Source organism: Pongo pygmaeus, chromosome 3, assembly GCF_028885625.2.
Source record: "Pongo pygmaeus isolate AG05252 chromosome 3, NHGRI_mPonPyg2-v2.0_pri, whole genome shotgun sequence".
NCBI classification, from domain to species: Eukaryota; Metazoa; Chordata; class Mammalia; order Primates; family Hominidae; genus Pongo; species Pongo pygmaeus.
This window is the reverse complement of record NC_072376.2, coordinates 107,611,954-107,627,479: the sequence shown is the minus strand read 5'-3', so window position 1 is coordinate 107,627,479 and position 15,526 is coordinate 107,611,954. Positions and strand designations below refer to the sequence as shown.

At 37.1% G+C, this 15,526-nt stretch overlaps 1 protein-coding gene across 10 annotated transcripts in view; it reads right to left on the bottom strand.

The window, feature by feature from the left end:
• BMPR1B (bone morphogenetic protein receptor type 1B) overlaps positions 1–15,526 on the bottom strand; it is a 399,677-nt gene that overhangs the window by 17,271 nt on the left and 366,880 nt on the right. For all 10 annotated transcript variants that reach the window (XM_063663928.1, XM_063663922.1, XM_063663921.1 and 7 more), the window contains 4 exons: positions 15,128–15,224; positions 13,914–14,052; positions 8,973–9,165; positions 7,520–7,817 (listed from right to left, as the gene is read on the bottom strand). In XM_063663928.1, the coding sequence (XP_063519998.1) occupies positions 7,520–7,817; positions 8,973–9,165; positions 13,914–14,052; positions 15,128–15,224 (727 nt within the window). The remainder of the gene's footprint in view (positions 1–7,519; positions 7,818–8,972; positions 9,166–13,913; positions 14,053–15,127; positions 15,225–15,526) is intronic.

Below are 15,526 nucleotides of genomic sequence, written 5' to 3'. Positions count from 1 at the left end.
AAACCAGAGCAGAAAAGCTGAAAATTCTAAAAATCAGAGCACCTCTTCTCCTCCAAAGGAACGCAGCTCCTCACCAGCAACGGAACAAAGTTGGACAGAGAATGACTTTGACAAGTTGAGAGAAGAAGGCTTCAGACAATCGGCATTTACAAACTTCTCTGAGCTAAAGGAGGATGGCCAAACTCATTGCAAAGAAGCTAAAAACCTTGAAAAAAGATTAGACGAATGGCTAACTAGAATAAACAGCGTAGAGAAGACCTTAAATGACTTGATGGAGCTGAAAACCATGGCACGAGAACTACGTGATGCATGCACAAGCTTCAGTAGCCGATTCGATCAAGTGGAAGAAAGGGTATCAGTGATGGAAGATCAAATGAATGAAATGAAGTGAGAAGAGAAGTGTAGAGAAAAAAAGAGTAAAAAGTAACAAACAAACCCTCCAAGAAATATGGGACTATGTGAAAAGACCAAATCTACGTCTGATTGGTGTACCAGAAAGTGATGGGGAGAATGGAACCAAGTTGGAAAACACTCTGCAGGATATTATCCAGGAGAACTTCCCCAACCTAGCAAGGCAAGCCAACATTCAAATTCAGGAAATACAGAGAACACCACAAAGATACTCCTCAAGGAAAGCAACTCCAAGACATAGAATTGTGAAATTCACCAAAGTTGAAATGAAGGAAAAAATGTTAAGGGCAGCCAGAGAGAAAGGTCGGGTTAGCCACAAAGGGAAGTCCATCAGACTAACAGCAGATCTCTCAGCAGAAACTCCACAAGCCAGAAGAGAGTGGGGGCCAATATTCAACATTCTTAAAGAAAAGAATTTTCAACCCAGAATTTCATATCCAGCCAAACTAAGCTTCATAAGTGAAGGAGAAATAAAATACTTTACAGACAAGCAAATGCTGAGAGATTTTGTCACCATCAGGCCTGCCTTACAAGAGCGCCTGAAGGAAGCACTAAACATGGAAAGGAACAACCGGTACCAGCCACTGCAAAAACATGCCAAATTGTAAAGACCATCAATGCAAGGAAGAAACTGCATCAACTAACAAGCAAAATATCCAGCTAACATCATCATGACAGGATCAAACTCACACATAACAATATTAACCTTAAATTTAAATGGGCTAAATGCTCCAATTAAAAGATACAGACTGGCAAACTGGATAAAGAGTCAAGACCCATCAGTGTGCTGTATTCAGGAGACCATCTCATGTGCAGAGACACACATAGGCTCAAAATAAACGGATAGAGGAAGATCTACCAAGCAAATGGAAAACAGAAAAAAGCAGGGGTTGCAATACTAGTCTCTGATAAAACAGACTTTAAACCAACAAAGATCAAAAGAGACAAAGAAGGCCATTACATAATGGTAAAGGGACCAATTCAACAAGAAGAGCTAACTATCCTAAATATATATGCACCCAATACAGGAGCACCCAGATTCATAAAGGAAGTCGTTAGAGACCTACAAAGGGACTTAGACTCCCACACAATAATAATGGGAGACGTTAACACCCCACTGTCAACATTAGACAGATCAACGAGACAGAAAGTTAACAAGGATATCCAGGAATTGAACTCAGCTCTGCACCAAGCGGACCTAATAGACGTCTACAGAACTCTCCACCCCAAATCAACAGAATATACATTCTTCTCAGCACCACATTGCACTTATTCCAAAATTGACCACATAGTTGGAAGTAAAGCACTCCTCAGCAAATGTAAATGAACAGAAATTATAACAAACTGTCTCTCAGACCACAGTGCAATCAAACTAGAACTCAGGATTAAGAAACTCACTCAAAACCGCTCAATTACATGGAAACTGAACAACCTGCTCCTGAATGACTACTGGGTACATTAGGAAATGAAGGCAGAAATAAAGACGTTCTTTGAAACCAATGAGAACAAAGACACAAACATACCAGGATCTCTGGGACACATTTAAAGCAGTGTGTAGAAGGAAATTTATAGCACTAAATGCCCACAAGAGAAAGCAGGAAAGATCTAAAATTGATACCCTGACATCACAATTAAAAGAACAAGAGAAGCAAGAGCAAACACATTCAAAAGCTAGCAGAAGGCAAGAAATAACTAAGATCAGAGCAGAACTGAAGGAGATAGAGACACAAAAAACCCTTCAAAAAAATCAATGAATCCAGGATCTGGTTTTTTGAAAAGATCAACAAAATTGATAGACTGCTAGAAAGACAAATAAAGAAGAAAAAAGAGAAGAATCAAATAGACGCAATAAAAAATGATAAAGGGGATATCACCACCGATCCCACAGAAATACAAACTAACATCAGAGAATACTATAAACACCTCTGCGCAAATGAACTAGAAAATAGAAGAAATGGATAAATTCCTCGACACATACACCCTCCCAAGACTAAACCAGGAAGAAGCTGAATCCCTGAATAGACTAATAACAGGCTCTGAAATTGAGGCAATAATTAATAGCCTACCAACGAAAAAAGTTCAGGACCAGATGGATTCACAGTTGAATTCTACCAGAGGTACAATGCAGAGCTGGTACCATGCCTTCTGAAACTATTCCAATCAATAGAAAAAGAGGGAATCCTCCCTAACTCATTTTATGAGGCCAGCATCATCCTGATACCAAAGCCTGGCAGATACACAACAAAAAAAGAGAATTTTAGACCAATATCTCTGATGAACATCGATGCAAAAATCCTCAATAAAATACTGGCAAACCCAATCCAGCAGCACAACAAAAAGCTTATCCACCATGATCAAGTGGGCTTCATCCCTGGGATGCAAGGCTGGTTCAACATACACAAATCAATAAACATAATCAATAAACATAGTCCGTCTGGTCCTGGACTTGTTTTGGTTGGCAGGCTATTAATTATTGCCTACCAAAGACAAAAACCACATGATCATCTCAATACATGCAGAAAAGGCCTTCAACAAAATTTAACAGCGCTTCATGTTAAAAACTCTCAATAAACTAGGTATTGATGGGACGTATCTCAAAATAATAAGAGCTATTTATGACAAACCCATGGCCAATATCATACCGAATGGGCAAAACCTGGAAGCACTCCCTTTGAAAACTGGCACAAGACAGGGATGACCTCTCTCAGCACTCCTATTCAACACAGTGTTGGAAGTTCTGGCCAAAGCAATCCAGCAGGAGAAAGAAATAAAGGGTATTCAATTAGGAAAACAGGAAGTCAAATTGTCCCTGTTTGCAGATGACATGATTGTATATTTAGAAAACCCCATCGTCTCAGCCCAAAATCTCCTTAAGCTGATAAGCAACTTCGGCAAAGTCTCAGGATACAAAATCAATATGCAAAAATCACAAGCATTCCTATACACCAGTAACAGACAAACAGAGAGCCAAATCATGAGTGAACTCCCATTCACAATTGCTTCAAAGAGAATAAAATACCTAGGAATCCAATTTATAAGGGATGTGAAGGAACTCTTCAAGGAGAACTACAAACCACTGCTCAAGGAAATGAAAGAGGACACAAACTAATGGAAGAACATTGCATGCTCATGGATAGGAGGAATCACTATCATGAAAATGTCCATACTGCCCAAGGTAATTTATAGATTCAATGCCATCCCCATCAAGCTACCAATGACTTTCTTCACAGAATTGGAAAAAACTACTTTAAAGTTCATATGGGACCAAAAAAGAGCCCGCATTGCCAAGTCAATCCTAAGCCAAAAGAACAAAGCTGGAGGCATCACGCTACCTGACTTCAAACTATACTACAAGGCTACAGTAACCAAAACAGCATGGTACTGGTATCAAAACAGAGATATAGACCAATGGAACAGAACAGAGCCCTCAGAAATAATACCACACATCTACAACTATCTGATCTTTGACAAACTTGACAAAAACAAGAAATGGGGAAAAGATTTCCTGTGTAATAAATGGGGCTTGGAAAACTGGCTAGCCATATGTAGAAAGCTGAAACTGGATCTCTTCCTTACACCTTATACAAAAATTAATTCAAGATGGATTAAAGATTTAAATGTGAGACCTAAAACCACAAAAACCACAGAAGAAAACCTAGGCAATACCATTCAGGACACAGGCATGGGCAAGGACTTTATGTCTAAAACACCGAAAGCAATGGCAACAAAAGCCAAAATTGACAAATGGGATCTAATTAAACTAAAGAGCTTCTGCACAGCAAAGAAACTACCATCAGAGTGAACAGGCAACCTACAGAATGGAAGAAAATTTTTACAATCTACCCACATGACAAAGGGCTAATATCCAGAATCTACAAAGAACTCAAACAAATTTACAAGAAAAAAATGAACAACCCCATCAAAAAGTGGGCGAAGGATATGAACAGACACTTTTCAAAAGAAGACATTTATGCAGCCAACAGACACATGAAAAAATGCTCATCATCACTGGCCATCACAGAAATGCAAATCAAAACCACAATGAGATGCCATCTCACACCAGTTAGAATGGCGATCATTAAAAAGTCAGGAAACAACAGGTGCTGGAGAGGATGTGGAGAAATAGGAACACTTTTACACTGTTGGTGGGACTGTAAACTAGTTCAACCATTGTGGAAGACAGTGTGGCGATTCCTCAAGGATCTAGAACTAGAAATACCATTTGACCCAGCCATCCCATTACTGAGTATATACCTAAAGGATTATAAATCATGCTGCTATAAAGACACATGCACACGTATGTTTACTGTGGCACTATTCACAATAGCAAAGACTTGGAACCAACCCAAATGTACATTGATGACAGACTGGATTAAGAAAATGTGGCACATATACACCATGGAATACTATGCAGCCATGAAAAAGGATGAGTTCATGTCCTTTGTAGGGACATGGATGAAACTGGAAACCATCATTCTCAGCAAACTATCACAAGGACAGAAAACCAAACATCGCTTGTTCTCACTCATAGGTGGGAACTGAACAATGAGAACACTTCGACACAGGGTGGGGAACATCACACACCGGGCCTGTCGTGGGGTGGAGGGGGGAGGGATAGCATTAGGAGATATACCTAATGTAAATGACAAGTTAATGGTTGCATCACACCAACATGGCACATGTATACATATGTAACAAACCTGCACGTTGTGCACATGTACCCTAGAACTTAAAGTATAATGAAAAAAAAAAAAAAAACAGCAGGTGGGCCAGGCATGGTGGCTCATGCCTATAATCCCAGCATTTTGGGAGGCTGATGCAGGAAGAGTCCAGGAGTTTGAGGCCAGCCTGGCAACACAGTGAGATCCCATCTATTAAAAAAAAAAAAATTAGCCAGGCATGGTGGCACATGTCTGAAGTTCCAATTACTCAGGAGGCTGAGGTGGGAGGACTGCTTGGGCCTGGAAGGTCAAGGCTGCAGTGAGTTGTGATGGTGCCACTGCACTCCAGTCTGGGTGACAGAGGCAGTCTTTGTCTAAAAAATAAAAATAAAAAAAGAAGGTGTCTCAAAGGAAGAAACTGTGAAGATCAGTAGTTGTGATCTAGACAGAGAAGGGGATATGGGTGTTCGGGTAATGATAAAAGCATGTTATAAACACTTGATGGTATGAGAAGTGTGAAGTCTTCAGAATAAATCTTGCCAAAGGTAAGGAGTGTGGTGGAAATAGGGCAGAAGAATAGCCCAGGGTCAGAAAAGAAAGAGTCCACTGCACCAAGGCACTCTAACTACATTTTAATACGAAGCCACAGGAAACTATGAAATTATTTTGATGCCCAAAATTAGGCTTCAAGAAAATAAATCCAGTGGCAGCATGTACAAAAGACTGGAAATAGGAGAGACAAAGAGAAGGTAACTCAAAATGCTTCACCCCAGAATCTAGAAAAATGGTATAGAAGGCCCACACTGGCCCAGTACAAATGGGAATATTGTGGACAGAAAATTCATTCACTTGAGCAAACCAAAAGTTAGGGAACGAAAGATGATGTCAGATACCTAATATTAAGAATGGATCAGCCAAAACTAGGAAGGAAATGCGGATACAGCAGGAAATCTAGCAGTGGGAAAACACGTAAGAGGTAAAAAGAGAGCAGAGGCAGTGGAGAGAGAGAAAGGAGAATTTGGAGTAGAGAGATACACCAAGAAAACAGGAGAAAGAAAGGTTTGGACACTGTGGATAGGGTGATGGCAATAGAGAAGGCCTCTGGTGACCAAGCCCAGTGGTGTCTCTAAATACAGCAATGTCCAAAGAGAATGAACAGAAGCCAAATTACAAGACTATTAACAAATTGCTGGGTTTTGGAAGCAGATGATCTTTTGGAACTCTTGGGAGAAATTTAACAGGGGAGAGAAGGAGAGAGAGGCTGGTAATTTAAGAAGCATTGTGGGATTTTTTTTTTATAGGAAGACTTGAAAAGGGTTGTAGGTCAGAGGAAAAAAAAATCAGAAGGGAGAAAGGATTTAATAATCTTTATTGGCAGGAGGTTCATATTTCTAACTTAAATCTATAGCCCAAATCATTTCCTCTTGCTTTGTTTTTCAAGATCAAGAACTTCAATTTCCCATCCTTTACATGGTGAAGACCTTCATATATGTGGGGTATGTTATTAAATCACACCTCAGCCTTTAGTTCTGGCCGAAAATACCAATCAATTAGTGTTTTTTTGTGAATTTTACTTTCCAAACTTTTAATAATCTCCATGGCTTTTTCTTTGTGCTCTTCTCCATGTATTACAGAGTCTTAGAAAAATCCACAAGATGCTCCAACAATTTATTAATGGCTAAGCCTAAACTGAGTTCTTTAAAAGGTAGTTATACGATGATTTCTCTACATGAGTGGTTTGCAAGCTCATTTTGTTTGTTTTGTTTTCCAAACAGAGAAACCATTTATTCGAATTAAATCATCTGTGAGACAGAAGAAGCCTCTCTGATTAAAGTGGGAGTAAGCAAAATAGAGTCCCAACTATCATCTCCCCTCCCTACTGTGCAGAAGCTACTGATGTAACCCAAGCAGCCCTAGGGGTCTGAAAACCACTGTTTTACAACATGCTCTGGTTTATGTGCACAGATGTTAAATTCACTGTTTCAGGTACAGGATAACAGTACTGAATAACAGCTGGGTTTAGTTTATTAGTTTCTAACATTTCTCACAAAACACCTATGCAAGTTATCTTTCCTATACCATATAAAAATTGTCTTTATCCATACATAATCTGTAAATATTCCCCAAAACTTTTTCCTACTTGCAAATGTTATGCAGAATTCTGACTACATATTCCCAGGAATTAGCTACTTCTTTTCTATATAACTTAATGACAGCTGCAAACCTAATGTGAACAGTCTCTAAGCAATGTCTCTGATGAGCATAGAAACAATAGAACAGACCCAAATATGCTGTGTTGCTAATAAAATGTTTGGTGGTTCTCCCTGTCAAATGTAAAAATTAATGATATTCCTCTTCTACTAAATATCCTAGAAGCACTGCACTACAAAATAAAAAAGTAACAGAAAAGAGTCATAAAACATGTATTTGTTCACTTTGATACTAACCTAATAAATTTAACAGCCAGGCCCAGGTCAGCAATACAGCAAGTTCCATTTTTCTTCACCAGAATGTTTTTACTTTTCAGATCTCGATGGGCAATTGCTGGTTTGCCTTGAGTACTAAAGATTTCTGTGTGTAAATGACATAAGCCACTGACAGAAGAGTAGGCTAACTTCAGCATTGATTTAGTGTCTAGGGTGGTGGACTTCAGATAATCATAAAGGGAACCATTTTCATGATAGTCTGTGATTAGGTACAACTGGGTCCAGGACCCTGTGCCTTTGATATCTGCAGCAATGAAACCTAAAAGGAAAAAAGATGAAAAGGTTTAGTGTTTTCCAAATAGTATCAGGAATAATTCATATTCTCAAACATCATTCTTTGTCATAGGTAATTTTTGTTTAGCATTTCATTCAATTTCCTGACTATGCCTATGATGGTATTAAATGACTAATACCAATAAGAAGCAATCAAAATTGTACGAGTAAGGCCGGGCACAGGGGCTCACACCTGTAATCCAAGCACATTGGGAGGCCATGGCAGGTGGATCACTTGAGGTCAGGAGTTCAAGACCACTCTGGCCAACATGGTGAAACCCCATCTCTACTAAAAATACAAAAATTAGCTGGGCATAGTGGCATGTGCCTGTGATCCCAACTACTCGAGAGGCTAAGCAGGAGAACTGCTTTAACCTGGGAAGCAGAGATTACAGTGAGCGGAGATCACACCATTGCACTCCAGCCTGGGTGACAGAGCGAGACTTCACCTCAAAAAAAAAAAAAAAAAAGAAAAGAAAAGAAAAAGAAAAAAACCTGTAGGAGTAGAGAAAGATTAAGAGTTTACATCTGAAAATATGGTCCCTTCCTAATCAGTAGTTGATGTTTAAACTACTTTATGGTATTACAAACTACTATGGTATATAAACTACTTTATGGTATTATAGTTACACATAAGACATTGCAAAACAGGGTCTTGAATTCTTGAATTAAGGAATATAACCCCACTGATTAGCTTACTCTCTTTCTACTTGAACGATCCAGACAGATCATTTTTAACTTGCGAAAACAAAATCAATTCTCAATATAAACTATTGATATAAATAAACCCTGCAGTTAAGATTCCTACAACTTTTCTCAACATTTAAACAAAAATATGTTCCTTCAAATTCCTAAGAAACCCTAAGAAATTCTGGTATTACACTTGCATTTCCTGTTTCTGAAGAAAAAATATTTGAGAGTATTCCATTTCCAGCCTACCACTTACTCACAGAAGTGCCTTAGTCATTCCTCTTGTGAGGTCTCCCATTAGAAACTTATGATGTTCTTGGGCCCATGCCAAGAATAAAATTTCAATACATTTCGCAACAGGTCTAGACAGATGAGTTAACATGCAGATGTTAACAGAAAGACAGAGGAAAGCTAGGAAACCCTGAACATAGCTATGCAGACTTTTACTCACCCAAAATGTTTTCATGCCTCATCAACACTGTCTGATATATTTCTGTCTCTCTGAACCAGCTGGCTTCCTCTGTGGTGAAGAACACTTTCACAGCTACCTTTTCGCCACGCCACTTTCCCATCCAAACTTCCCCATAGCGACCTTTTCCAATCTGTTTCACCATCTGAATCTGCTTAGCTATAGTCCTCTGGACCTGTGAAATCCCAAAACACACAGTGTATTCACAGCACTACAGATTTGTTTAATCTTTTTTTCTCCAGAGAAGAAACGATTACTGCATGTAAAATATATTTAGCGAGTATTTTTCTCTATATAGACAACTTATTTGTATTTATTTATTAATTTATGTTACACTCTTTTAAACATATTTGAGATTGAGTGTGGATTCTGAATGTTCAAAATACTGCTTCCAAATTATGAAATATTTTATTTTACTATTATTATTTTCTCAGAGAAAAAACCTGAGTGGGTTCATAGTAATCGGCAGAGTAGAATACTTGCACTTCCCCGTTATAATGGGCTACTACATACTCTGAAGAGACTCGTCACCATACACCTAATCGTGTATAAATATAACAAAACAAAATTGTAATGCATTGTTAGGCACATACAGAAATCAAGGAAATCTATATGCAGGGAGGAAGAAGAAAGGGAGGGAGGGAGGGAGAAGGGAGGGAAGGAAGGAGTTGAGACCAGAGCAGGGAACGATAAACCAAGTTGCCGTCTGGGCAAAGAATAATATCAGAACTGGAATCCAGAGTTTAAACTCTGACTCCTTTAAAACCAGAGGAACTGAACCTAGGGCTCCAGCATTAAGCAGAGAGCACAGAATGGTACTAAATTTGCTATGGGTTGGTATCATGCCAAGGCTCCTCATTACAAATGCTCTCTTGAGGAAACCATTTGCAGAATACTTTTCATGCCGTGACTATGGTGGGATAATAGTACTTTGAAGGAACTCTTGCCACCATACAACTTGATCATGGGTATAACATAAGAAATAAACTGTAATGCACTCCTGGGCTCACAGGGAAATAAAGGAAATATCCAAGAATGGGGAGGAAAAAGGAGAACAAAAAAATGGAGGGAGAGAAGAAAGGGAGAGAATGAGAGAAGATTATAGAGAATGAATTCTTTAGAACAAGAAGAAACAGTCACTATAAATGAGTCAACAGAAACAACCCAAATAGATTTAACCTCTTCAGATTACATACTGGAATTCTGAGATATAGAATGCCAACTAACTCTAAATGAAATGAAGATGGAATAAAAAATAAGCAAGAAAAGATTACTGGAAATTACATTGTTGTAATGAGACAGTTAATTGTCACAATAAAAAATGCAAAAGAGGTAGACAAAACAGCATATTAGACCGAAAAGTTAATGAGAGAAAGTAACAAGTTGGAGATAATATTATTTACCAAGCTCTAAGAGAGCTCTGAACAATATTATAAAGAGTGAAGTAGAGACAAAGAGAATGAAAATATGAGTTAAGTGGCATTAAATTTAAATGTCTCTTTATATATGATCTTCATCACATCTGCACTTACAGTAAAATATTTGAAGAACTCTGATATCAATGGTTCCAAGACTGAAAGGGCTAAGCATCTATTACAATTTATATAATTTAGAGGACATAAAGAATCTAGCATATAACTCTTGTAACACCTAATCAGCAAACTCGAATGTATTCTTTGTAGAGATATACTTTACATCAATTAAAAACTTAAAGTTTTTCTTTTTGTACTTTTAAGAGCCATGCAATTACATTGGGCCACCCCAGATAATCCAGAATGATCTCATCTTATTGTCAGCAACCTTTGCTCATCTTTGTCATAGAACATAAAATTCTAGGGATTAGGTCTGGGCACGGTGGCTCATGCCTGTAATCCCAGCACTCTGGGAGGCTGCGGAGGGAGGATCCCTTGAGTCCAGGAGTTCAAGACCAGCCTGGGCAACATGGCAAAAACTCATCTCTACAAATAATATGAAAATTAGCCAGGTGTGGTAGCACATACCTGAAGTGACAAGCTACTTGGGAGGCTGAGGTGGGAGGATCGCTTGAGCCTGGGAGGTCAAGGCTGTAATGAGCCAAGATCATACCACAACACTCCAGCCTAAGTGACAGAGTGAGACCTTGTCTTAAAAAAAAAAAAAATCCTGCGGATTAGGGCATGAACATTTTGGGGGGACATTATATATTATATATTATTTATAATGAAGATTATAAATTTCGTAATTTATGAAAAAAGAACTGCTGATGTACCATGAAGCCACTGAAGCTTGATGGAAATAAGCAAGCAAGTTTATGTGTAATGCAGCCGTCCTCCCTTTAGGAGCCCTGTGTGCCATGAGACATCATGTTGAGTCCACTGTACTCCATTCCCAAACAAGGAAACAGGAGCAACATGGGCACCAGTTGGGAGCCAAATTCATACACAGGGAAATCACTCATTTGAGAGGAAACTTCCCACATTTATTAAAGAAAAATATTTAATTTACAGATCTTACAAAGTATTGCTCATGTAAGTCTATGGAGAATTTCCTAACATAAGCAGTTTTGCATCTGCTTTTTTTTCTAATGATAATACATTTTAAAATTTAATTATAAGTTTTGACAGAATTGGCAATACTTGATAGAATAGGAACAACTTATCCCAAAGATAGAAAGTAAGCTATTATAATATGTAAGGACCTAAAAATATAACTTCAAAATTTTTTAACTGATTTATTTTAGTTTTTATTTGATTTAGCAAATGTTTCTGGTCCTTCTATACCTAAACTTTAATTCTATATTACATTCTTAGATACCAACTTTTAAGATTGATTGTATAAATAAAATGCCTGTAAGATACAATGACTATAACTGTACTTTCAAAAAGATCACTACATTTTATGTACTCTGAGAACAACTGAATGTATAAGGAGTTATAAAGAATTATCACTATTCCAGGACTGTGAGAAGACACACACACAGAACACACACATACACACACACACACACACACAGTCTTAATTCTTAATTCTTACAACAGCCCTACGATATTATTTCCTTTTAAAGAAGGAAAACATTGACATTTTATGAAAAAGAAAAGAAGCAAAATTAAAGGTCACATATAAAGTCATTTGGTAAACACAAGGTCCAAGTATGTGGTTATATATAAGGCACTAATTTGCCCATTATGTTATTAAAATTAATAACAAATCAATGTTAAGATGAGGTATTCACTCACATACCAATATATGGAGAGAGAACTGTATACCTCTGCATTGTTCATCTTAATAACCAAATCTTAAAACCAGAAAATAAATCTGTAATAGAGACTTTTTCTTTATTTGAACTGAGTTTTATAGAACCCTCCTTCCCATCCTACCCCCATCAAATGCACTTTCTTGTTTTATTTAACCAACATTTAGTTCACATCTCACTAACGTTAAGAGCACAGATCATCTGGGTTTGAATCCTGGCTTCTCCACGTACTAGCTAGTTGACCTATCTGGGCCTGTATCCCCTGATGTGTAGTACAGGGTTATACTGATATTTCTGGTACCACCTTATAGGGTTGCTATAAGGACTAAATGAGAATTTGATTTAGTTTTAAAGGCCAATGTCTGGCCAGGATTGGAACCCAGACAATTTGGCTTGAGAATATATGCTTTTAATCATTATATGATGTGAGCCAAATATTATTTTTTGGTATCTAGATTATAGAAACAAGATAGTATTTTTATAGATATTAAAAGTAGGAGCTGAAAGCTTTTTAAAAACAAATTATTGAACAGTGCCTTTAATAAATCAGCCACTCTACTGGGGATAGAAAGTGAACAAAATGTAACCTCTACCCCAAAGAGGACAGACTCCACCAAAAGACACAAGAACATTACCACTAATTATAACATTATTTTAAATAGCCATTATTAGTGCTAAAAATAAAATGTTATCACAGAAGATAAATAGACTGGATTAGTCTGGGGTAACTGAGAAGTTGTCACAGAGCTAAAACATGAGGTAGGCCTTGAGCCATGAGTTGGAGTGATGTCCAGTAAAGAGATTACACTTGCAATGACATGGATATATGTTGTATTTGAGAAACAATTACTCAAAGGTGATGCTAGAGCCCAGGCAGCATACTGGGAAGAGGTGGGAGAAGACGTCAGGAAGGCAGGTTGAGTTTATGTGCCACACATACCAAGCTGGGAAAGAAGACCTGCAAGCAGTACTGGGTATTAGGATATTTTACCCAGGACATAACAGTGCAAGATCAATGGTTTTGGAGAGAGAACTCCACAGTAATGGGAAAGATGAGTTTGAAGGCAAGAAACACTGGAAGAACTCAGTTTCAATTCCAAGAGCATCTAATTCATTAATACCAAAAGGGATTTTACTATTTGTACATCTCTTTTAGAAAAAAAATAAGTGTAATACTATTGATTTTCAAATTGTATTTGCTCATATATTCTCTTCAAGGTTGGCAGTGCTGACCATCAGAAAATGAAGCTTCTCCTGAATGGAAAAGCCAGAACTTTACCCTGAAACATAAACACCACAGCTGAAAAGCAACCCTCTTTCTTTGTAGAAATACTGAGAAGCCAGTTGGTTGTAATACTTTAGCCTTCAAAAGCCAGGCCAAAGTGCGGTAATGCTATCCTCATGGAAAACACAGGGAAGATGGTCCCGTGTTTAATGTTTTCTAATCTGCTCTTTATCAGAATGTCTGAGGGTCTGGATTGTAACCATACACCTACATTAAAAAACAATCACCTTACTCTCAATATGTCAAAATGTTATCAGGAAGCCCTGCAGCTGAGATCAGATGTCCAACAGACTGCATAGAGCTTTCTCCTTGTCCAGTGCCCTATTTCAGTAAGTGAAACCCCATATTCATTGACAGTTCTTTCAGAAAACATTTCCTTTAAATTCAAGACGTGTTCTTCTCATACCAGCAGAGGGAGGCCTGATCCACTTCCTGAGCTCTGAGACTGCTCAATTAAGTCTCTCAGGGATTCTCCAGGAGGAATGTAAGTTTCATCCTGTTCTAACCCAATGCTGTATCGAGGTCTGGTTTCTTGTCTTTTATACCTAAAGATGGATAGATGAAGATAATTTCAGATAATGAAATGCAATGATGGAGTAAAATATTGCAACTAAAATGGTAATCACAGCAGTTTTATTTTAGCACCTAAATATAATACATTAAATGCTTCATATTTTTTACTCTTAGTTATGGTTTCCCAAGTAAAACTCATTACTGTTTGGCTAACCTATTTTTTAAAATAAACTAAATAAACTACGCATTTTTACTCAATCTCAAGCATCTACAATTTTTCTTCTTTTATTTATTTCAAATTGCATATATCCAAGCAGACTACATTCTATTAGTGTTTCTAAATAGCTCCAATATTATTCCTTAAAATCTTTTCTAAGGTCCCTAATTAATTAAAGATGTAAATTTTGGGTGTACAAAAATCATTATAGCTAACTCTCTTATATAAGGTCATATCTAAAGAAATAAAATAAATTTAATCTTTAAAAACTTTTTGTCAATAATTAAGTTTTCATTTAGAAATGAATTTATTTGAATCAATTAATCTGACCATTTGCAGAGTATCTCAAATGAGTAATAATCAAAAGGTAAATGACATAAATAGCAAGGTCCTTAATATTTCACAATCTAGAAAATAAGTTCATAGGCCATTAAAAATAATTAGGAATTACCGAATTTAACTTTAATATAATAAAGGACCTTATTTTAATGATTAATCTATAAATTATGTTTAAAATCTTTTAATAATCAGAAATGTTATAGCTTAGAAAATAAGGAATTTGAGCAACTCTTAAGTTCAACATGGCCATTTCTCTGCTTGGAATCAAACCTAAGTAACAACCAGTCTCTGAATTCTCTAACTACCCTAGTTTCCCTAGGGATGAAATATTTATCTGGGTAGTTTTGAAGTCTGAAGCAGAAATGAGATAGGTATCTATTTGTAACTTCATTAGGACAAATATTTATCAACAGTAACAGATATTTTCAGTTAAATATAAGATCTAATTAAGATAAAGCTGTGGTGAGAAACACTAACAGGCAAAAGCAGAATATTAGTAAAAAGAAGATACTATAAATTAAAAATTTTGCATCTGCATGTTAGAAACTTACCGGAAGTAACAAAATAAAATGATAAGGACCAAGAGCAAACTACAGACAGTCACAGATATAAGTAAAGCCTTGTGGTGTATAGGTCCATCAACAAAATCTGAAATTAAAAAGAAAAAGAGCCATAATCTAGAGAATATTTTTACTTAAAAATAAGAAAGCAACTCTTTCCTAAAGGTACTTGCTAAGTATCACGCACAAAATGTGAAAGATCCTTTTCACATACCAATTAATTTTTAAAATCCCATATATACTCAAAATTAAATAAGTTTGACTAGTGTGAATCATCCTTCATCTAGGCACTTAATAAAGAACACACATTTCTTCCTGTCTGGAAGGAACAGGCTCGACACAGGATAAAACTACAGAAAGAACACCAACAAAGGTAAGTGGGTCTGCACC